This window comes from Lepisosteus platostomus, chromosome 11 (assembly GCF_059453375.1).
Source record: "Lepisosteus platostomus isolate fLepPlt1 chromosome 11, fLepPlt1.hap1, whole genome shotgun sequence".
NCBI lineage: Eukaryota > Metazoa > Chordata > Actinopteri > Semionotiformes > Lepisosteidae > Lepisosteus > Lepisosteus platostomus.
The window spans coordinates 13,763,832-13,787,821 of NC_142621.1; the positions used below are offsets into that span (position 1 = coordinate 13,763,832).

At 35.7% G+C, this 23,990-nt stretch overlaps 1 protein-coding gene across 2 annotated transcripts in view; it reads right to left on the reverse strand.

Annotated features, from left to right (window-relative positions):
* The window catches only part of pde4ba (phosphodiesterase 4B, cAMP-specific a), a 147,680-nt gene that overhangs the window by 104,057 nt on the left and 19,633 nt on the right, over positions 1-23,990 (reverse strand). The window contains exons 2-3 of one of the 2 annotated variants that reach the window (XM_088598557.1): positions 17,604-17,739; positions 10,235-10,473 (exon numbers count right to left, since the gene is read on the reverse strand). In XM_088598557.1, the coding sequence (XP_088454683.1) occupies positions 10,235-10,473; positions 17,604-17,645 (281 nt within the window). In that variant the 5' untranslated portion in view covers positions 17,646-17,739. Of the gene's footprint in view, positions 1-2,453; positions 3,129-10,234; positions 10,474-17,603; positions 17,740-23,990 lie in introns of those variants that run through there. The other variant, XM_088598558.1, reaches the window with a different exon arrangement.

The following is a 23,990-nucleotide window of genomic DNA, read 5'->3' on the forward strand; positions in this document are numbered from 1 at the left end:
AATCTTGTTTCTGTATTATTAGTGCTGAAATTAGTGTTGAATTCTTATTACTGCTGAAAAAATATGCAACACTTTGAAGAAATAAAAGTTTAATAATTTCCAGCAGTATATCGCTTTTTATCCCTAAGGGTCCAAAAAAGCTATGTATATATGTGATAGGGAAACAAATCTTGATAAAACAACCATTCTATCAAAGTCTCTTCATTCTACAGAGGATTACAGTGAGCCAAAGCCTAACCCAGTAGAGACAGGGCACTGTGCATGACTACGCCCTGAACAGGATTGGAGTCCACTGCAGGGTACACAGACATACACACAATGGTACAATTTAAAGACTGCCCAACTGACCTAACCAACATGTCTTAAGAGGATGGGAAGAAACTTGAGAAGCTGGAGAGAGCTCCCAAAAACACAGAGAGCAGAAGAAAACAGCACACATAAGGCAGCCGGTCTAGAACTGACATAAAAGTAATCCCCAAGCCTAACACTACTCTGAGGCGTGAAGTCTGTGAAACAACAGGGCTATGCATTGTGCATCCATACAATACTTGTTGGAATATTCTTAAACTCCTAAGCAATCAAAGAATTACTTCTCATTCCCCACTGCATTTGTACAATCACCTGAAGCTGACATAAACCATCAAACCATAATATTTCCTCCTCCACGTCTTATAAGAGGCCACAGATATTCATCGTCAAAATCTTTCTCCACACCAACAGCTCAATCCAATATGAACACAACGCATATACTGTACAGCTCTTCTGACCAAACAGCTTCACTGAAAAAATCTGAACTGGTAAAGGGTTTCTAACAACCAAACTACTGAATTCCACCTCTCAAATTCCCTGTTTTTGTGGACACTTGTGGGCACAGCATTCTCCACATGCAGTAGCGCCGACATTTTACCCTTCAATATAATATAATACATTTGAATTTTCTCCTTCTGCTTAACAAATTGGCTTGATGCGGAATAAAAAAAATGGCTTATTTGGCAAAATCATTTCTCGTTTTTTAGATATTATATATACTGTATGTAGACAATTTTTATATTGAAATATATAGAGATAAATTTTGAAAACAGAAGTGCAATACTGCCCGAACAATTCAAGCACACACTGTAAACATGATTACACATTCCTTCAATTTCAATTACCTCCTCTCGTTTTTGTGAAGTGGAGCATGGAATAACGGGAGGGTGGTTGGATCAACCAATTTGGCCTGTATAACCAATAAAAACTATTCTTCCAGGGGCATTGTTATTAAAACATAAAATATTAAACATGCCAGATAACCACTATGAATTACAGCACAAAACTGCAAAACAGGTAAAGGCACACCTATTCTATACAGGATAAAGATAATGCAAAAAAAAAATTTATATAGAGGTCTTGGCTATACGGTATTTCACAATTGTGATCCAGAACCTTAGGAACAGGTTAGATGAAAGAAAATGGGTAATATTCAAGTGAAAACAAGAAATGAAATACATAAGTGGAGTTTATGTTTGATTGTATGTTGAAAAGCATCCAAATAAATCAAGAAAATATCCTCCTGTGCTATTAAAGGGTGAATTGCAAGTATTCCCTTGTTAGAATTAAAACATCATGATAGATAAATGTCAAACAGATATTTCTTCCAGATTTATGTAAATGTAAATGTTTCTTAATACAACACAGATAAAACATAACCAGAATTACAGTATACACGGCACATTCAGCTTCTTCTGGTTTCCAAAGATTGTTACATACAAGAAAGAAATAGCATTCTCAATTTTCCTTCAAAAGTGCTTCTATTTTTATACAGTCTATATTGTTTTGAAAGTCGGCTTACTTGGAGGTGGGAGGCTGAGCATTAGGTGGGTAGGTTTATCTATTCTAAGACGCATAAAAGCAAAACCACATATTCAAAACTAAAAACAGATTGTGCTAACATAAACCTATTCACATTATGAACAATGACTTTAAGGAATCATTTAAAGGTCCTTGCCTTGTAAAACACATATATAAGCCTTAAAATATTCAGGAAGCATTTTTCCACCACACAATAAAACTGCCAGTGAGTAATCCCCAAAAAAACATTTGTCTATCAGCGGATCTGTGTGCAAACTCTCTAAATTATCTTAGCAATACTATGTCCTTTGAATGAAAATAGTTCATTTTAAGGCAATGAAGCACAAGATAAACTAGTAAAGGAATGTAGCAGAATATTGGAAGAATAATCAAAGACAATTTCTTTCTACTGTAAATCTTACAATATATTATGTTTTGCTACCTAATTTGTAGCAAAACATAATAAAAAGAATGCTTTAATCCCAACAGAAATTAGGTACTATAAAACACATGCAAGTTATTTATATATACTGTATATGTACAAACTGCAAAGCTAAGAACACAATTTAGGTAATAATTCCGCTAAACAACCCAAATACCTTTAAGCAAAAATCAAGTCTTACCATGTATGTGCAACTGTGAATCGGCGTCGCTGACGGATACTTTTATTAACCAACAACTTTCTGAAGAGACGAGGTGAATTCCTTGGTGAGCTTCGTGGAGAAATTTTGGGAGATGTGGTTCTCTTCCCAGACAGTTTGGGGGGTTCCAGTTCTAAATGCATATGCTCTTTGAAAGTCCGGATGCAAGAGTCAGGTTCTGGAGCTGTGAGCTCATTTGAACTGGGCTCTCTCCCTGACATACTGGTGAGGGTGATCCAATTCTAAACCCCTCAAAACACAGTAACTATGCCATAAAAAGATGAGGAAGGAGAGGAACTGCAAAGCGTGCTACTGGTGAATGTAACCCAGGCTGCGATACAAGCTGTCCCTTTTTTTAAGTCCAGGCCTTCAGTGTTATGCATTAGCTATTAACACAGCTCTCTTCCAAACATTGATAAGCAAATGTTTTAAGAGAAAGCCTTATGAGCATGGATACACCTCCTGAGAAAAAGCTGCGCTCATGTGCTCTCTCTGTGTCGGAAGCCTCCTGCTGGATATGGTATGTCTGCAAAGTACACACTAACACTCACTGAATCCATTCAGCTGGAGGAACCACCCTTATGAAATATTCATCAGGATCTTCAGATCAATCCTGGTTCATCGAGTTGTTCCTTCAAGCGATTAGGGAGAGAGGCCCCTGCGTCTAAAATATAGGATGGTAATAAGTCACCCTTCAGACCAAGAGGATAAACAGCCACAGACCAGCTGGCAATGCAAAACAAAAATGTTCATTCAGAATAAATATTTCAGAATTCTGTACATTCACACAGAAGCTGAAGGCTCCTCCTATTGCATGCTTATTGGCTCCCGGTCATTTTTGACAGAGGATTTTTTTTTTCAGCAGGGTGCTTCTGCAAAGGCAATTGGTCTCAGTAAAGCTGAGTAAATGCTGCTGAATTCCAAGGACTTGTGGCCTTTCACAGCTTGCTGGTGTTGAAATTAGAGATAAACACTATCAGGCTAAACACAGGCAATCTTACATCAAATTACAGGTAGGAAAAAAACCCAGAAAAGAGACAACAGCTTAGAACATAGTATATGGATTCAAATGACACATTTTAAGAATGAAAGGTAAGCATGTACCCAAATACAAAGATTTCCCTTAATTCCTTTACATGAAAAAACTATCAAGCCATTCAGTCATTTTGAAATACTGACTGGCATGCACTGTAAATACAGATTGCAAAAATGTAGAAAAATACTAGCTTTATTTTATTTTGAAGGGAAATCACGTAAAACAGATATGGAAACAAAATCATAAATCAATCTTTTTCTTTTTAAAAAAGGGTGAAAAATACCTAACCAGTTATCTGACTACTTCCACAGACTAGAAATTACTTTACAATTTAACTACATTAGTTCTAGCTGGTTTTCTTCCAGATTCCACAGCTTGCTGGTGACAAATTAAAGATAACACTATCTTTTAAAAAAAGAAGATATATTTTCTTTTGGGGTACATTTTTGCTGAGCTACACTTTCCACATAATGTATTGTGTGTCACTCAAACATTGCATTATCTTAACTGTTAATCTTAATTGTTTTAACTCTGTGTAACCTAAGTGCTTAATTGCAATACTTTTCCTACAAATTCTGCTAGAATTCCATGTTCTGTATTGGGGCTGGCACCATATCTGGTAATTACAGACAAGGTCAAGCACACACATTTCACTAACAAGTGAATAAAGCACTAATTAACACCTGATAATGACTTCCAACAGGGAATGATGCTTATCTCATTAATAAGTCATCTGAAGAGTGGAACATGAGGAACAACTGAAGTCGAGTGACTTTTTATACTTAAAAACATGTTGCAAACCGGATCAAAAATTCACAAATCAAAATATCCTTTCGCTTTTTGCCACTTTCAATGACTGCCTGTCTGATGACACAGATTTTACATTTAATTGAGCAAGTGAGCCCATCAATGAAGACATTACTGTGTGTTAGACAACCACAGCCAGAGGCTCAACATCACAAGCCAAAGGCAAGTGCTAACTAAAGTCAAGGTCACCTTCCACATGCTAGAGCTTTCGTTGTGAGGGCTCTACTGCTATTAGAAAACATTTTTAAAACCCTCATACAGTATTTTGTCTGGTAACCTGCCATTGAGGAAAACAGTCCCTAACACGCAGTACTTAGAAAAGGAAAATGACAGATTTTGTTTTATTTTGATATTTCTATACGTATTCATTAATCTATGCTAATATGAGTGAGTGTGTGTAGAGTATGTGTACGTGCCCTACAACAGACTGGTGTCCTGTCTCCTGGGTTTATCCTGACATGCCCTCAAAGTTTACCAAGTTAGGCCCTGGAGTTAGGCCCTTCTCCACCCTGTACTGGATAAAGCAGTTTGGACAATACATGGATAGTGCTACTATTTTGATACTTATAAACTTCCAAAGTTATATTAATGACATATTAATTCTTAGTTATTCTCATGGCAGCTGCACACAACTGAAACAACTGGAGATTTCAGAAGTCTTTGCAAGGGTAGGTTTTTTCACTAAAGCTTTGACCCAAAAAATCCACCACAACAAGATATGCTTGGTGATGCAGTGTGTTGACTACAGATGAGGAATATTTAAGCACTGGATTACCCCGTTTTGGTGACCTTGAAATCTCCCATCTCAATAGTGCAACCTTTTAATCTGTGTCTAAGATGAATCACAGATGTTATAGAGTTGTGTTCTTTATTACTAAAGCAAACACTATGAAGAGTACAGCATAAACCAAGTGCAAAGTGTGTAAGACAAAGTTACCAGGTTCAGAGCAATTGTTTAAAGGAAAAATACATTTCTAAGGGTACTGGTGTAAACCTTGGGAATTGTTCTACATCTTAAAATATAGCTTTATTTAAAGTTAAATATCTTACAGTACATTAAGCATTGCTTTGCAAATGTTTTTATCAGCTTACAATCATATTAACAAGCAGCTTTTACACTTAAACTCAGAATGTAGAAAACATTTTTGTTTGGGGATGTTATTTTCTATCTATTCCATTTTCTTTTCATGATAATTATTTAACAACATCATAAAAATGCTTGGAAGATGAGTAGTTGGGTTTTACATACACAGAAGTTACAAAAAGTTAATGGCTAAAGTGAATCAATTAGACTACCTAATATTGTACCATAAAGAAAAAGTACACTAAATAAAAAACTAAACATTTTTGGATTGGTAGGTTTATGTTCTGAATGCAAAAGCCTAGCAAGGGAGGTAACCTGAGATTGTCTAAGCACCACTTTGTTTATGAAAGTTTCTGCTCAAAGTTAAAGATAAAAAAGTACAAAATACAGAATTTTGGAAAAAAACTTTGTAATATTTTCACCCCCATGGATATTCTGTGCAAGAGCTCAAAATTATCTTTTTATGTACATAATATTTGGTTAAAAAGGTATATTTAAATCTGTGTTAGCTCCAAATGGCTTCAACATATGCCCTGGAACATCAGCCTTAAATTATTTAATTATTATCCATTCATTATTTAACAGCTGCACAGCTGAAATTAAAAGAGTGCACCTGAGAACATACTTTAAAGGCAGACTTACAAACAAGCTCGTGAAGCGCTACTGTTTTTGAGAGTGACTGAACCAAATAACATCAATGCTGCCTTATAAGCACCAGAAGATTGTGAATATTATAACTTAGAGGAAAAGAAAACCCTTCCCACTGTAACTCATTAAAAAATAAATCCAAGCAAGGATTTTGTGGTAGGATACAGCAACCTCTTTGAAAATTAACTTTTTTTTAAGCAGCTTGTTATTTGTTGTTGTTATTTGTTGATTGGTCGAGAGGCTGATTACGAATGGCGTAATAAGGCAAGTTGGACGAATTATTGAACCACTGGGTAGGGAGAACAACCAAAGTCAGGAAGTTTGAAACAAAAACACAAATGGACCACACTGGGATGTAACATGAATGAAAAAAAATCACTCCAAAGATTAAGGTCTACTTTAAATGTGTTTAGATATTTATCAGATATACTGTATGGATTGTTTTTGTCTTGTTCACATGTAAACATATGGATAAGACAAACATGGTAACTTAGAAAGGTAAGAAGTAAATATGGACTCTCCGGTCATCCATGAACCATCTGAAAGTCTAACATTATAATCTTCCTGCTGAAACATAAGAGGGAACTACAACAAAACAGCCTTCACACCATCCTTTCAAATTGAGCATGGGTCATTTGACATTACTAAACTAACAGCACAAGTCCATTTGCGAAACCTGAGGGACATACTGTAGCTGTTCTGAGAAACCTACAAATACGTCTGAGATCAGGGATTATGTAAAAAAAATCAGCAGCAATCTAACCAAAAAGTCCAAACTGTACAGAAATTACAAAGTTGAAGATGATCTACAGTAAAAAATCTACTGTACAAACAAAAATCAACTGTTTTAGAAGGTTATCCTTCCATATTATTTCTGTCTGTTTAGTTTACTGTTTTCTCAAAAAAAATACTTTTCAGAAAGCTTTCTGGTGAGTTCACCACAAACAGCTGAAACAAGCACACTGAAGGAAAACAATGGCATGAATATACAATTGATTCTCTAGTTTGGGTATGTTTCACAAAAGTAACAAACACTGAAGAGAACACCAGAAATATCCCTATAGAACCTACACTATAAATACAAGTCAAAGATTTACTACATGTGGCTTGCTAAAGAACAACTTCTCAATTGTATCAGTCATATCTGAATAGGAAGTCAAAATCAAGAATGTATGTTGCAAACTGTAATACTGTAGCAAAAGCCTTCTCCTTCAGATGTTATATAAGTTATATTCAATTACAGTAGGCTGCTTTGAGCCAAGTTGGGTATACAAATAAAAATCGATGCTGGATGGATGTTCAATTTAATATAATGGCTTCCCACTGCTGTAAAAATGATTGCATTCCAAAAATAACTATTGTGTATCCTACCATCTGCTTTTGGAACAGATTAAAACACGTATAACCTGCCGCAAAAAATGATTAAAAATTTAAGACAAAATGTAATAGATTTGTACTTAGAATATAGTGGAATTGTAGTAAAGGAGTAAAATAGTAAAGGAAATTTACTATTAGTGGCATTCATAAAAAAATAACATTACAAGAATTTTAAAGTGAATGAAAATGACAAAAAAAAGAGGTTCAGCAATTATACTTGGGAATCAAGTATATAAACATCAAACAACACTAAAACTCAGGAAGATGTCAGGGACAGCAATAAAAGTTAGGCATTGTTAAACCCATATGACAATGCAATTTTAGATTATGATAATGCTGCTGAATTTAAATAAATGCTGTACAATATAAAATGGCCTTATACAATACACAATTATAAGAGGATCAAGTCTTATAAGTTTGAGTTTGACAGGATTGGTAAACTCTTGTACTATAAAATAGCCTTATAAAAGACAAGTGCAGTTTCTTATCATCTGCAGACGACACTACCTTATTTCACAATTGTTATGTAGCTGGGAAGAGACTGAAGACCATTAGAGAGATTTCCAGTGTTTTTTTTACACATATCTTGAAACTGAAACAACCCCTCAATGACATGGCCTAAGACACAGATAAAATTCACATTTTCCTGATTTCTGTGAAAATGCTGTAATAATCTATAATTACAGAACATTGAAGTTGCCAAAGTAGAAATACAGAGTTATAATTTGGGATGACAATTATAGCTGAAAAACATAATCAAACATGAAAAATATTAAATGACGATCCCTAAAATATTGGTGCTTTTTGAAATTAAATGTGTATTTAAATATTTAAGTATTGTTTTTGTTATGTCAGTTATTAAAAGCTTTAACCATGACCCAGCTACAGTATGTCAAAATACTGTAGCTTCATACAGTACATATAAATAAACAATTTGAGAGAGTAGACGTGTCAGGTTATGAGCTGCCAAAGAAGAATTAGAGGTTAATTCCATACTGAAAAGTAGGAAGAGAGGAGAAAAAAACAAGTGGTACATTCTGCAGGTGTGTCACTTCAGTGTAGAAATAACTTGTACATTTTTCTTCATAAAAAGTTCAATACTGCAGCAATGAAAAACATATTAGGCAAATATAAGAATTCTTACTATACAAATCATGATATTTCTAAAACATACCTTCCATTTATGAACTCTTTTATAGATAAATGCAAAGCTAAGTGACATGCCAAAAAATGGACGAAAATCCAGCATGACTCATCTTCCTATAAAGGCTCCCTCTACTGGCTGAATATTTCAACAGAGGCATTTTCCTAGATTGTTTTCTAATATGCCAGAGATATTTTCAACACAAAAGACGTTCACACAAGCAAAATACACAATTGTACCTTTCAGCCTTAAATTATCTGTCATTAATTTGTTATTTGTATTACGAAACTGATTTCAATCTAAATCACACATAAACAATATTTACTTAAATTTTAAAACAAATATAAACAGTATTGGCTTTTTGCAATACATACTGTATTGTGCACCTCTATAGAAATGGACATTGTAAGTATTACTGTGACCTCAAGCTGTACTTTTGTGCAATACACCTGACTGCACTCATCAAGATATTTTGGACTGTGTATCTATGGTCTTTAGGTGGAATAATAGAAATGTGTGCCAAGTGTCTGTTGAGCCTTTTTGTTTAAACATAGGGATCCCGGATGTTTGGGTTTGAAGTGGATTTCAGTCATGATAAGGCCCAATTCTAGGTGGAACAAAATGAGTTATTGCACAGTACTTGCAAATATTTCCACCTAATGTCAAACCACACGTTTATGCTTAGATTATAGCTTTATTATACAGTATTACATTTAATGTCTTGTACACATTAATCTGCAAAAGTGAATTTTCAGCTAGGGGTGCCAACAAGTATTCGCTACCATTTCTGCTTCTGATTTATGATATTGTTGCATGATTTATGAGTGGATCATCGCATTCTGGCAAGGATAATACCTGAAACCCTCCTAGAGGATTAGAGCAACAAAAGCCATGACATGAAAAAGAAAAATAATGTTACATTGTCAGGCAAAATTTGCTGGAACTCCACCAGTAACGTCTTACAAAATATTTCAATATTCATCCTCTTTCACCAATGCCTGGGCCCAAGGCCCAATGCCTTTCTAATCTTTGTTTAACAAAACTGCAAAACCTAAATGAATAAACAAACTTCAAGAGCTGTACAGAGTACAAAGAAACTGATACTGGCATACAATGATGCAGCCTGGCAATATAAGAAAGAATTACACAATGACGTAATTAATTTATAAAAATAATAATCAGAATATATAAATGCCTTCATACTGTATGCTTCAACACATCTTTCATAGACAAGCACACAAATTCTTTGAATTCTTGAGAACCCTTCACCTTTCTAACAAGACTTATTAGCATAATATCATAATGCATATACCTTTCCTTCGTGCAAATCCTGCACACAAAAACAAGAAATGATTGTTTCACTACTGAAAATTAATACTACGATGGGAAACAAAAGCTGATGCTAAGAATTTGCTCATGTAATTCCTTCAGATTAGTTTGCAGGTTTCAGCAGATCTTCAAAAGGAAACTATCATTATAATTTTATGTATAATATTTCAGCTTTTGTGCTTTTTAAATATACCATTGCTGAAGACTGTGTTTTAGACGGGACCGGTCAGTGACTTGGCAGCGAGAGACAGGCCGACCCCAGACAGCGAGAGTTCATAGAACCTGGACTGAAGGGCAGACGACTTTTCGGATCAGACTGGGTGGGGAAAGTAACTCACCACTCAGGATCCACAGGTGTGATGTCTATTCTGGGCGGGACGATAAAAGGCAGAGTGGTAGGCCTGGTTATGATCTCCTCATCCGGGGTCCGAGCCCTCTCTGCTTGTCTCCAGGACAAAGGAGGCAGCTGCAGATTTCCCGAATGGCGCCTCCGGCCTCTTCGGAGGTCAACTCCCAGGGTGCAAGTGGGCGAGGTATACGACTCGCTAAGGCCACAGTCTGGAGGATCTTTATTGTCCTAAAAAATGAAGCAGTCGTTTAAGACATGAATGATCACTGTTGAAAAGTCAAAAAGTCTATAAAATATCCATGTTGTGTACATTATTCACAGTATAATAAGTAACTCTGTTCATTTACATACATTTATACATTATGTATATATACAGTATAATTTAGGATACTTCCAAGACATTTTACAGACTATAAGAACTTAATAATGTACAGTGGCCAACTAAATGTTTAAAATGTATCTATTATAAAACTGTTTAATAAACCAAATTGATAATGCTAAAGCCACAAGGGTTTTTGCCACACAAATATCTGCTTTAGCATGTCACAGATTGTTAAACAGTCTTCCTAGTAACTATAAGGGATGGGAAAGTGAGATTCATCTTCATTGTTCTTCTGTTGTATCAGAAAATAGAAAAATGTTGAACAAAACATAAAAACTTGTTAAAATCCAAGGCTAAAATCTAAGGAAATATTCCAAAACAATAATCATGTGGTATTTATTTGTATTTTTAAAAGTTAAGACAGATTGCTAAATTGAATATAACAACATAACTACAAAAAATTAACTAGTTCAAGTGGGACGCTGCATCAGCTGCAAAAAATGAACTATTACTGTACACATTGAACAGTTTCTGTTTTTCCATCTTAAAGCTCAGTAAGAATTATGTATACTAGACCCTTAGTGAGACAGTATGATCTGACTGGTTAATATTTAGGACTTGTAGATTTTTTTATTTTGTTTTATTTATTCAGAAGCATATCAGTTATACATAAAAGTACCACAAAAATTCTTCTTTATGCCTGTTTCAGCTGTGCACTAGAGGGCGTCCTAAGACTTCTTATGTTGTTAATACTTCTAACTACCTAGGGTTCAAAATTAAAATGAAAAACATTTTGTACAGAACATCCCTTTACAAGGAACAATCTGTCCTCAGCAACATCAACAACAACACATTTCATGTAATCACCTGGTCAGCCAGGAGTACATTCATCAGCTGTTTACCTGCTTCTGGTCCCCTTTGTGTTTTTTATGAATATTTAGCAGGACTTTTAATCTTCAGCTAAGGTAGTTTAATAGGTTATTACGATAAGAAAAATATTACTATCCACTAGGATTTAGGATCCAAGAACTAGAAAAATAAATGAATGCATTAATAGGCTTTGGTTTTTTTCGATAAGAGGCTGTTTCCTTTGAGTATTTTTCCTTTGCTCTCTGACTGAGGGCAGCAGGTTTTAAATGATTAACGGGCAAATGGATGGACATATATTAAATTATTAAGACTAGGAGTGAAAGGAAAAACTGCCAGAGTTTGTCTTCTCCAGAAAAGAAAAGCTTTTTTGTTCATTTCAAATTTTACCCCGCAAAGAGGACTACTATTTTTTTTAAGAAAACTTAATGCGCTTTTTTAAACATCTCCAAAACATTTTCAGAACAAGAGATTTTCATTTTTTTTTATAGTACCGTAAAAAGCTTGTGATTTCAAAGGCTTTGAATTATTTTCACATCCAGTGCCTATCTATAAAGCTTGGCAACATATGGGTTCCCTGAAGGTTAACTACATCAGAAAATGTTTTGTGATGATAAGCGCAATGTAATAAATCATAAACACCCTGCTTCACACACTCTTCCAAAGGAAGGAAATAAAATATTAAATCAAGTTTTGGGTGGCTTTTGAATATTCTTAATGACACACACATTAATTTTCTATTATTATTTAAAATCATAATAGGTGTCTTTTAAGACAAATCAGAAGCATCTGAAGTATCCTGTTTATTAATATCATAATGTGTTGATAATTATACACATCACAGTTTTGCTTAAAGGAATACAGGTATGGATTGCAACAGAGCACAGCTCTGAATATAAGCATGAAGTACAGCGGACTCAAAGTGAGGTCACGGCTGTATGGACGTTCCCAGAATGCAATGATTATGTGGGCTTGTTTATGTGCATGTGGGCTATTTCAATCTGGAAAGTACTGATGAGGTTAGTGAAAAGCCTCGCGGCAAAAACAAGAAAGGCAAAGCTCCTGCCCTTGCCCATTTTATCTGACACACTAGCTGTGTGGAGTGAGATATGTGGGAAGTTAAAATGGTTCTTGTGTACTTGTGATCAATTCTACACTACATAAAGTATATGTGACCTAAAGGCAATAAAAAATAATAGAATATATAAAAACAGAGAGGAAAGCTTTTAAATATTGCAGTTGTAATTTTGATATAAAGATAGAAAACATCAAATGCCTTAAATTTCAAAAGCTACTCTGCAGTGATTCTCCTGTTTTCAGTATAGAAAAAAAATACAGACTTAAAAGTATTTTTTTACATGATGTTGTTGTTTTATTGTAATATGGACAAAGGGTCATGCTGCTGTTTCATTGCAATTTACTTTAGCCTTCTTCAGTGTCTAATGTTAAATCACATACAGTAAATAAAAATTTTATAGCATGTTAAGGCGATAACAATAGTCTCTTCCCTATGACCCTGGATTGGATGAAGCAGCTGGAAAATGGATGGTGAACTGTTATTTAAGGTGATTTTGATCTGATTTAATCCCGATTAAATAAAACTGGAAATCACCTGAAGAACGCTCCACAGCCGAAAAGCTGTCTCTTTTCTTTTCCTTTCAGCATGGACTAAACCTTCACCTGTTCTTGTAAATCAGAAAGTTCCCTTTTGTCCAGACTGAAAAAAATCTGAAGTCTCAGTAACTCAAACAGAAAGATCTGGTGCTCGCAGCCCACTTTGCCTAGTTTTTGGAAACACTTCACATCAAGATTCATGGAAGGGGCAGAGGTATAGGTAATAAGGTTATGTGAAAGTTGGCTGTTAACTCAGTCTGCCTTTTAAAACACAGACTTGTTCAGACCTGAACAAAACAGATTCATGATATATGGCAGCTTCGCAAGGAATGTTTCCACATCTTTAGTAGTCATGTAAGACCTAGCTCATACTAAATGTAACAGTGGAAACAGAAAAAAAATGAAACTTTAAGCCAGCAAAGACTCTCAAAGATTATTTTAGATAGTTATTATCCACCAGACAGTGATCGGCTTGTATCCTGCTGCTGCCATATGGACCTTCTGTTTGAACTCAGCTGGAATCAGTGGACTCTGGTTTTACATGGTGCTGTAAATGTATCAGTCTCCCATAGAGCTATCTGAGCCCACGCCATCTAGCAGTGACTGCTGACTAATTCCCAAACATGGAATATTAATTTAATGCACTGGTATAAAAATGAGGTCAAGCACTAGAACTGTTTTCTGCACCTGGCATTGGTCCTTTAATTCTAAACATAACAGGTGTTGTGCCATTGCAAGTCTCAGTCCGAAGACTATTTATTAGTAGGTGCAGCATATGTGGTCAGACCTCAGTTTTAATCTACCCTCGCAGGCCGCCTCCGTGTCCAAGCCACTCAAATGAGCATCAGACCCGCTACATAAAGACTTAGTGTGGGGGGTCTGAAGAGTCTTTAACAACTCAGAGGAGTGACACCACTCGTTACACACCATCAGCTGTGTTACACTCTCCCCCTCTAAACTCATCACTAACGTCAGCAACAGATAGGCAACTGAGTCACTACACCACTGTAGCACGGCCAGATGCCACATACTGGATTTACCCCACTGACTAAGCTCTAAATATCTAAGCCTTAACAAAGGCCAAATCCACAAACCCCCAACAAGAGAGGAGAGATATCACCATAACAGGCTCCCCATGAGCGCTGTTGCACCAACAAACTCCCGTTGTTCACTAAGCTGGAAGACATCAGGTATTCCAGACATCTGGGAGCAAATATTTGAACAGCCCACCAAGTTAATAACACTGTCACAGCACTTGAGATGACCTCAAAACGTTGCATAAAAATGGAAACATTTCTTTTGTTTCTGCATCTCAATCGGTTACTTGATAAAATGGTCTCAGATACTGTATATTTATCCGGCAGCAGATTTTTAATGCACATCACTGAATATTTAGGAACATTTTGTTAACTGTTAAAAAATCCAGTAGTGTTCCTGTCAAAAAGTTTCACAGACAATTGTCTCTTTATGTTAATTTATATAATATAGTTGGATTAATATGGCTTTCAGGTTAAATTACATTAGGAGACTCTTGTTACTCTTTTGGTTCAAGCTGGATCTAACTGGTTTCCCCTCACACTGTTCAAGAAAACATTAAAGGACTAAACATACTGTACCTGATACGCCAGCAGCCATATCACCCTGCAGCTCTCAACTGGCTACCCGGTTGAGCCTGGTCAGTACCTAGATGGGAGACCTCCTGGGAAGCTGCTGGAATTGGTTTAAGTGGGACCAGCGGGGGGCGCCCACCCTGCAGTCTGTGTGGGTTCTGTTGCCCTGGTATAGTGGCGGGGAAACTATACTGTAGTGGGCGCCGTCTTTCGGATGAGAAGTTAAACCGAGGTCCTGACTCTCAGTGGTCATTAAAGATCCCCGGGCATTTCTCAATAAGAGTAGGGAGTTACCCCAGTGTCCGGGCCAAATTTCACCCCTCTGCCTTTTCTGTGGCCTCCAAATTGTCCCCATGCAAGGCTTGCAAGGGCACTTGCCCTGTAATGGACTGCTGCCCCATCCAGGGTGTACCTGCCTACGCTCGCTGCTTGCCAGTAGGCTCCGGCTTCCAGCGACACCGTCTGGTATAAACCGGTTTGGCAAATGACATGACATGACATACCTACAGTAATACATGCTCGATAAAAAGAGTCATTTAAAAAATATTTTTAAAAATTCAAGTGAATTCAGCTGTCTGAATTATCAATGAACACATTATATTTTGTATTACATTTTTGAATTAGTGAGATAAAATTAAATACTGTATAATAACTAGTTTTATACCTTTATAATTTTGCTGGCTCAATCAAAGGGGAACTGCAGCTATTTGTATGGCTCAAGTTTAGAAAGATTCAGCATTGATGGGTGCATTTCAAATCATAATAAAAGTACAATGTACACAGTAACTTGTAAAATTTCCAATTTACATCACAAAAAAACAAAATTTCCAGGTACTGTATGTGCAGCACCATATTCCATGTTCATATTCAGAACAAGACAACAAAACTTCCGGTGACGTGTTGTGGCCTTATTACATTGTAAACAAGCAGGCTTGTGAATACATCACTTTTACACCACTAGATATATTGCTTACGATTTTCAGAAGGTCTTGCTGACAAGTACTACTTGTTAAATCCGCGTGCAGAAGACGTTGGAACATTTCTGCGGTGAAATGTCTGCTGCACAACCTCATTCACTGTTTAGCACATTACATTGGTCATTAAGGTGAGCAGGAATAGCCATATCATGTCGCCATTCCTAGGGACTCAAAAGTGAGTTTGTGACAACAAGGTGACCTACGGTACTTTCACAAAGTTCACGATTTCATGCTTGATTCAAAATTTGTAACAAAATGTCTATCCCATCAATTAATTTATTTTGTTACCGAGATTTAATAAACAGACTGAGAAACAGAACCTTTAAAAGAAGAACCTATGTAAATAACATACATGTAATGTATGTTTTCTTGTTATTTGATCCTGTAAGCTTTTTCATCACAGTGTACAGCACAGGGAAGTTCATGCACTGCTTTAATAAATACATTCCTAATGAACTGCTGGTTTAAGTATATATACTTTTCTCCCTCTTCTCTCCTCTTGATGTTTCTCATATACATTAAGTAAATGTTAACAGAAGAGAAATCTGTCCAGAATAATACAGAGGTGGAAAAGAAGAGGAAGAAAGAAAGGAGAGGCATCCACTCCAGAGTCAGACAAGGCCTTGGGGCCTTTCGTAGAGAAGGCTACTGAATGATGACATCAGTGAATCAGGAGTCACTGTTACCAAGGCAACAACATAGGACTGTGATACCATTTAAATGGAAGATACAACACAATGAAGACTGTTGTAGGTGTACGTTACACGTGGCAAAGAGGAAAAATGCATTATCTAATAACTAATATTATATCTATATTCTAACTTACTATAATGTCTATATTCTTATTTACTTTCAACAGAGAAGAAAAAACAATAAATAAAATGTGTCCACAACATTCTGGAGAGATACATGTTGTATTAATTCAGAACACTACATGCAATACTGGTCAAAATACTTTGACTATGGTAAAAGTTAACGATACATACAATATATATACAGCAACCTGCAAAAGAATGTTACACATTTAGTATCAGGAAAAAAATAAGACATTAAATCATCTTTTATTTACCTAAGTTAATTAATATATTATAAACAGTATTTACCTCTATACAACTGTTGTAGCCAATTAAAATAATAATAATAATGTTGAAATTAAATAAAAACCTTCAAGTTTTTAAATAATTTGATAAGAAAAAACCTATTATTTTATTGTATTGGAAAGAACCTGGAGCATGACCTGAATTGATAAAATGCAATCATGTCGTCTAGCCTCCGTGAAGGAACATGCCTTTATTTAATCATTCTGTCTCAGTCACTGTAAGCAGCACACCTCAACTCACTTTAAACCCAATAAAATTCTAACAGCACAATTTGTCTTTCAAGTTGCCTTAACCCTTGAAGTCCACAAGCAGAAGAGTGTGCAAACAACTTTCTTGTATTAATCCCACAGAAAATCTTGGATGAAGGTAATTCTTTTTCTATTGCATCTTTAATAACTTTATTTCACTTGGGAATGAATAATGAATAAACTATTCGCAACAGTGCTTTGCAAGAAAACCTAAACCAGGCAAGAGAATGAGGGACAAATACAGCACTTCAACTACAATTTTAAAACAGTTAGTTATTGATGCTTGACTCTTTTTTATTTCTTTAATTCTTCCAAAAGTGAAAAGTATACATTAAATCTGACCTATGGTGCCATGTTAAGTCAAAAGGTTTGCACAGAAATATAAAAAGAAAGGTCCTCTATTAGCACTTTAACAAATATCATTCATTTTTAAGAGATGAAACATGGCTTGTGTGACCTTTCCTCAGGCATTACTGCCTGTCAGATATGGTTCCATTCTATTTTATCTGATTCATACTTTATTTAAGAAGTGCATAACCTCCTCCAAAGCCAATCTGAAACCCTCATCAATGGTATAATATAACCGGTGAGTGTGACAAGCCCACATTCACTGTACTCACATCATTTGGTGACACTGTCAGAACACTTCTGCTTTTTCTCATCGTGAACAAAAGACAGGCGATGACCTTCTGCTTTTTCTTTTGGAGTAGTTCCTACTATTGTGATCCCCACAGACTCACCGTCACCTTCCAATGCCTGAGCAGGGAAAAAAAAATATATAGGCACCAAATTACTGTGCTGCATTAAGGGTTTAAACAAACTGGACCGTATTTGGAATTGATCTTCACTGGAGCAAATTAAAATCCTTTCAAAAATTAGGGTAAAACTGTAGGTCAAGAGGAAATTATAAACCCAATTTTTCAGGCGTATCCTCCTCATATAGCACAGATCATGAAACTGATTAATACTGATTAATGTTAACATGCCTTAAGGAGTCTCTTTACCAAACACACTACATTTACAGTAGATTGAAGAGTATCAACAAACTTTACTTGGCGTTTAAACAGAAGTTTGGACTCCAATTCCCATCATCCCTGGATATAAATACAGGCCTCTAGTCTAATCTATCAAAGTGATTTTTACAGTAACATCACTTCTCCACCCCTTTACCAACAGTTTTGAGCAAGAACCCATTTGTTGTAAATATCCTGGCTGTAAAGACTGGCTCATACACCCAGCCAAGCTGTCACTCCTCTGTTCCCTGCTAGTATATTGCAAGCAATTGTGCCTCAAATGTATTATTGTTAATATTATTACACCCGAAGCAGGCTCCACAGCCGAAACGTTGTGTTTTCTTTCTTCTCTTTTCAGCATGGAATAAACCTATTACTTGTTCCTTTGCAACCTACACGTGCTGACGCAGCTACCCACCTGAACCATTATTAGGTTAATTTGTTTAACTAAATTTAACTATTTTAAAGGTACAAAAAAAATGTTTTCTGATTTGCATTTGCATGTATAAAATCTGTTCATGTAAAATGCGGAATCCTTAAACTTCATATTCTGCATTTGTGTGTGACTCATTCTGTTTTATTCTGGTTCAACCCACAAGCCAACCCTCAAACATCTTTGTTAGCTTATCAATAAATACTCTACTGCTTTTGCATATAAATTGGTGTTTGGCTGTTACTTGGTAATTTAGTTTTTACAAAATTCTGTACATCACAAAATACTTTTTTTCATGATTTTCTTCATGTGCCACATCACTGATATGATGGGCTACACACATATTCTTTACAGCTCCAATCAGTCTCAGGCCTGCACAATTACACTTTGCTTACATTAGACCTTTCACTGGATTCCAAATATTGTGTTGTTACAATAAAACACGTCTCAAATCCACCATTAAATTTTACATGATCCAGTGCAGTGTTTTTAAACAGGAAAGAGAGCATTACAAAGATATGTCATCTGTTACCGATTACTAGTAATTTCTACAGCTTGTGATCCATGACTGCTACAATAAAGCCCCATGTCGTCAAAATGAATTTCCATTGCTCACAATGTGTTACATGTAGCTATTCTCTGAGGGACTATAGTCTCATATTTCAGAAACATTTAGAAGCCAGGAGAATGATCAAATAAGGTAAAGTATGTGTAAAGCTCACCATGCAAAAAAAGAACAGAAAATTAAAAAAATCTCATTGTGAATGACTTTTCTGCTGCACAATGCTTTAGTTTGTCCCTTGGTGATGATTACTAATCTGAGATGCATGCTGCACTGTTTTCCTCTTCTACAGTATGTGCTTACAAATGTTGCTTATCAAAGGGATCACTTCTGGATGAGGTGGTGCAGAATGTAGAAGGTTAAACTGAACTATGTGGTACAAACGTATGACCTGCTAGAGACAGAATAATGAAGGAGTTCTGAAAGACCCAAACAAACAGCAGATGTGAGCCATCCTGGCTTACATATATGGCTGAAGAAGAATAATGTTTTGCCATTTTTTCATTACCCTTATAATTTGACACTCAAATTATTAGATAGATGGTCAGAAGTCAGGCCAGAAACATTGGGCCATTACGATACATGAGTCTTACTATCTTACCCACTTTACGAATTGCAGCTTTCACATGTATTTAAGTAAAAAAATTCTATATTCTGTATTCTGTGTTCTGTAGTCTGTATTCTGCAGAAAACATGCACTCCTTACTTTGACACATAAATCTAGTATCATTAGCTGATGTGTGGTGAGCGTTCTGGCGCACTATGGCTGCCGTCGCATCATCCAGGTGGATGCTGCACATTGGTGGTGGTGGAGGGGAGTCCCCATTACCTGTAAAGCGCTTTGAGTGGAGTGTCCAGAAAAGCGCTATATAAGTGTAAGCAATTATTATTATTATTATTATTATTATTATTATTATTATTATTAAGGAATATTTAATAATACAGCTAAATACTAATGTTTTAGTAAAACATTAAAGATACAGTATATTACTTGTTCAGTTATTTGGGACAAATTCAGTTATTCAGTTATAAAGACAAATGCGTTTAGACCTGAATGAGGATTTTTTCACTGCCCTCATAATTTGACAGAAAAGTAGTGTGGTAATAGAAAAAAAAGAAATGTACTATTTTTAAAAATGGACACAGAGAGTAACTTATCATTCTCATACCTAAAGAAATGTATTACTTGTGTAGCACAGAAGCCCTTATTTTTCCTATGCTATAGCCTCAGAGTTCCACAGAGAGATATTTACTGTATACATACCACACAACCAGGTTACAAGAAAACAGTCGTTCATTTATCATCACAGCTGGTAACACATCCTACAGCACCAAATCAATAGATGGACCTCATACTAATTATACATTTCAGGAGAGATGATAGAATTAGTATTCTGTTCACAACATTGTTTCTGAATTTAATATAGAGCAAGACAGGAACATCTTATGCAATACTTGAAAAAAAGACTTTAATAAATACAGTTGACATATTTAATTTTACCTGTCTGCATGCACCCTACCTCCACAAATAGTACATAACTCATAGTTATAACATATTGTCAAATTAGCTGGTGTCACACCACCTAACAATGTTTGATATTAGTTAAATAAGTTTATAAAATCTAATGGAAAATGCTCTAAAGGTTTTATTTTCTTTAGATATTGTACCTGTATAAAGAAGAACTAAATTGCATATACAGTACACAGAAAGGCAATAAAAACAGCAGTTCTAATACTCACTTGTTGAATTTGTAACACTTTTCAGAAGATTTTGTATACTAACACCAAGTCTTACAATAACTTGTTTTGCAACATTTACATTTTGGCTCTGTACTGTAGTCTTCCTCAATAACATCTCTAAAACAACTTCCCAACTACCAACTTAAATAAATCCAATACTTGAACACAACATCAATTACTATGATGTTTCTATTTATACACACTGTGCCCATTGAATCTGGGACAGAACAGCAGAAAATAGTCTTCTGTCCCATTTCAATATTGACATAAAAATAGGAACACCTTGTGGTCTACATTGCTTTTGTAAATAGAAGCCCCTCTCTTTACATCCAAAATGCAAAGCAGGCAGCTCCTGATAAAAGAGTCCTCTTGCAGACACCCACACTTTGAACATAGTTTTCTTGCATGCCATTATTTCTATTGTAATTTCTTAACACTTGCAAATGAAAGTGGATAACGCCTGGCAGGATATTTATAAAACCCCCAGACAAAAAAGCTCCCTCATACAGCTCCTCAAATAAAGAACCCTTACCTGAAAACAATCTCTAAGTCCTGTAAAAAAGGCTATGATGTAACTTTTATTTTAAATCCGCTTTGTTAAACCTTCAGTACATTTATGAGTGTATGCTGTCATTAGAATACGAGTAAGATCTAGGAAAAACAATGACTTTGTAAAGGATGGAAGCAACAATCAAGGCAAATTAGTTATTTCACAAGCTGTTTCAAAAATATTCAAGGAAGGAGAATGGCTGCCTGGAAAGTGAGTCACGATAATGACCTGGGAGATGTAAAGTATGTCGGGTGGCCTAATAAATGCAAAATGAGGGGATGATGAGATGCAAACGGGTATGCACAAAAGGAAATTAGACATATTCATACAGTAATAGTTCCTATTTGCCTGCTGTACATGACTAGACTAGAGAGTTCTTTTCTGTTAGGGCACGAAGCAACTAGTTAGAGGTAATAATCAATATGACGCAACCATGTTCTAAAATAAATGTATTTTAATTACATTTTCTCTCAATCTGTAGCACAAAGGTGTCCAGATGTCCTGGTACTGGATGGCCAGTGTCCTCCTTGTATATTTTCAAGGATTTTAACAAGCAGTAGCACCCCAGCAGCTGGGAGGAGTTGTTGGATTGGTTCGGGTAAGCCACTGACCAGTTAGTTTTAATGCGTTAAGAGCTACGCTGGTATGAAAACCTGCAGAAATACTGGCTCTCGAGGACAAGTTGAGAAACGCCTTACTGTAACACAGCTTTTGCAAAACAGCAACAAAAAAATAAACTCCCTTATCTATCAAATAAAACTGCAATGCTCATTTTGAGGGTTTATGGAATCCACATTATCTCAAGATGGTTATAGAGAACATCAGCTTTCATCAGCTTTCAATGTTTTTCAAATTGAAATGAGCAAGGCTGATACAGTCACAGTCGTTAATTGCTTACTTACTCATCCTATCAAGAGGTTGTTAATTTTTTGGCAAATTAATTACCTTAAAGACATCTGATTTTGATACATTATTTCTATTAATATTTCCACGTCTGATGAGGGAGAGCCATACTTGTGTTTTATAACAGTCATAATAGGGAGATTATTGCACAGTACCCTTACCACCCTTGTTGAAGGAAGCCTTATGTAACATCCTTATAGCCCTTATGCAGGTCCCTTATGGACCAATTTAGATTGCTTTTAATAGACTTGTCTCTAAGATGGGGATTTCAGTTGTTCTTATATATGACTGCAGAGAATAAAAGTCTCTTGGCATCGTTGCACATTCTGCACAGTGTCATCTTGAGAAACCTTAACTTCGTATACATGGATCCTACAAAATGTAAACTTTGTCATGGAAGTAGAAGGTTGCGCTAATATAAGAACAATGCAGCTGTCAAGAAATGAAGTAAATAATGTGACAAGTGTTAAACATGGACAAGATTCCATAAACAGTCTAGTGAATCTCAGGAGCTACTGTGTTATGAAACCGTTACTGCAAGCTCAATTATTCTGATATTACTCAAAAAGAAGAAAGTGTTGTAGTAAACAATATAAGCACAACATGACCAACTCATTTTTAATTCTGTGCTGCATCAACATCTGAAATCTATACCTGAGAGGGCATCTAGCAGTCTTTAACATGTTTTTAATTGTGCTCGGCCAAGTATTACACTAAGACAATCAGGGTTGAAAACAAAGCCTTTCTATGAAGAGAATTTCCAAAACTACATTGTGTATCAAAATTTACTAAGCACAATTTGTGCATGTATGTTCTTTTAGAGAAAATGATGTATACAAATGATAAATATTGATATTATACAGTATATATTCATTATTGACTGGGATAGATGCAAGTGAACCTGAGAGATTACCTTAGAGAGATTTAGAAATTAGTGTGAGAGTGGATTGGACATGGGTGATTTAAACACATTGAGTGATTTAAGCATGTTGGGTGTCAGCATGACGAAAATAAATCAAGAAAAACAATATTCTCCTACTTATTGAGACAATGTCTTTGTGCCGCTGGTGGTGGTACTATACAGTACTGTATGTTGAGACAAGTCTCGACTCTTTAGTGTTGAATTGTGGTTTTGTGTAGATCACTCTAATGCATGTCAACAAGTTTGGTGCAGATAAACAGAACAGTAATTGCTGTTGTGTGCAACAGATCAGTTCTATAGTATGTGTTTGCACTTTGAGAGAAAGCCAGAACACCTGACAAAAATCTGTGCGAATCCATGGAGGACAACCTACAAACACCACAGAGATAGCACCCCAGTCTGAACCCAGTGCCCCAGTGATGCAAGTCAGCAATGTTAACCACTGCACTACTGTGCCGACCTACAGATCCTGATCCAGATGTTCAATTTAATTACTTTGGCCCTAAAAATGTCTTCCAAGCTTTTTAAATGCATATCTGTTCTACAATTGTATACATTTCATTTAGTTTCGAAGAGAGAGGGAAAGACTAAAGATGTAAAAAGCCTGTCAGTAATATATAACAAGCAAATTGTGATTTTGTCAGCTTTTATACCTGACACCTGGATCATATTATATATTTGTAATCATATACAAAAATTATAACAACGTATCCTAAAATATGCCCAAATCAATAGGTTGCATTTTGAAGACTCAATTCCAAAGGCTTCAAACTCCAAGACCAAGACCAACAACTGGTGTGTTTGGTTAATGCTTCTATTCTCTTCTTCCTTTTCTTTAGACTTCGTGGTTCTCTTTTTCTGTTCTCTATGCCTTTAGTCATATC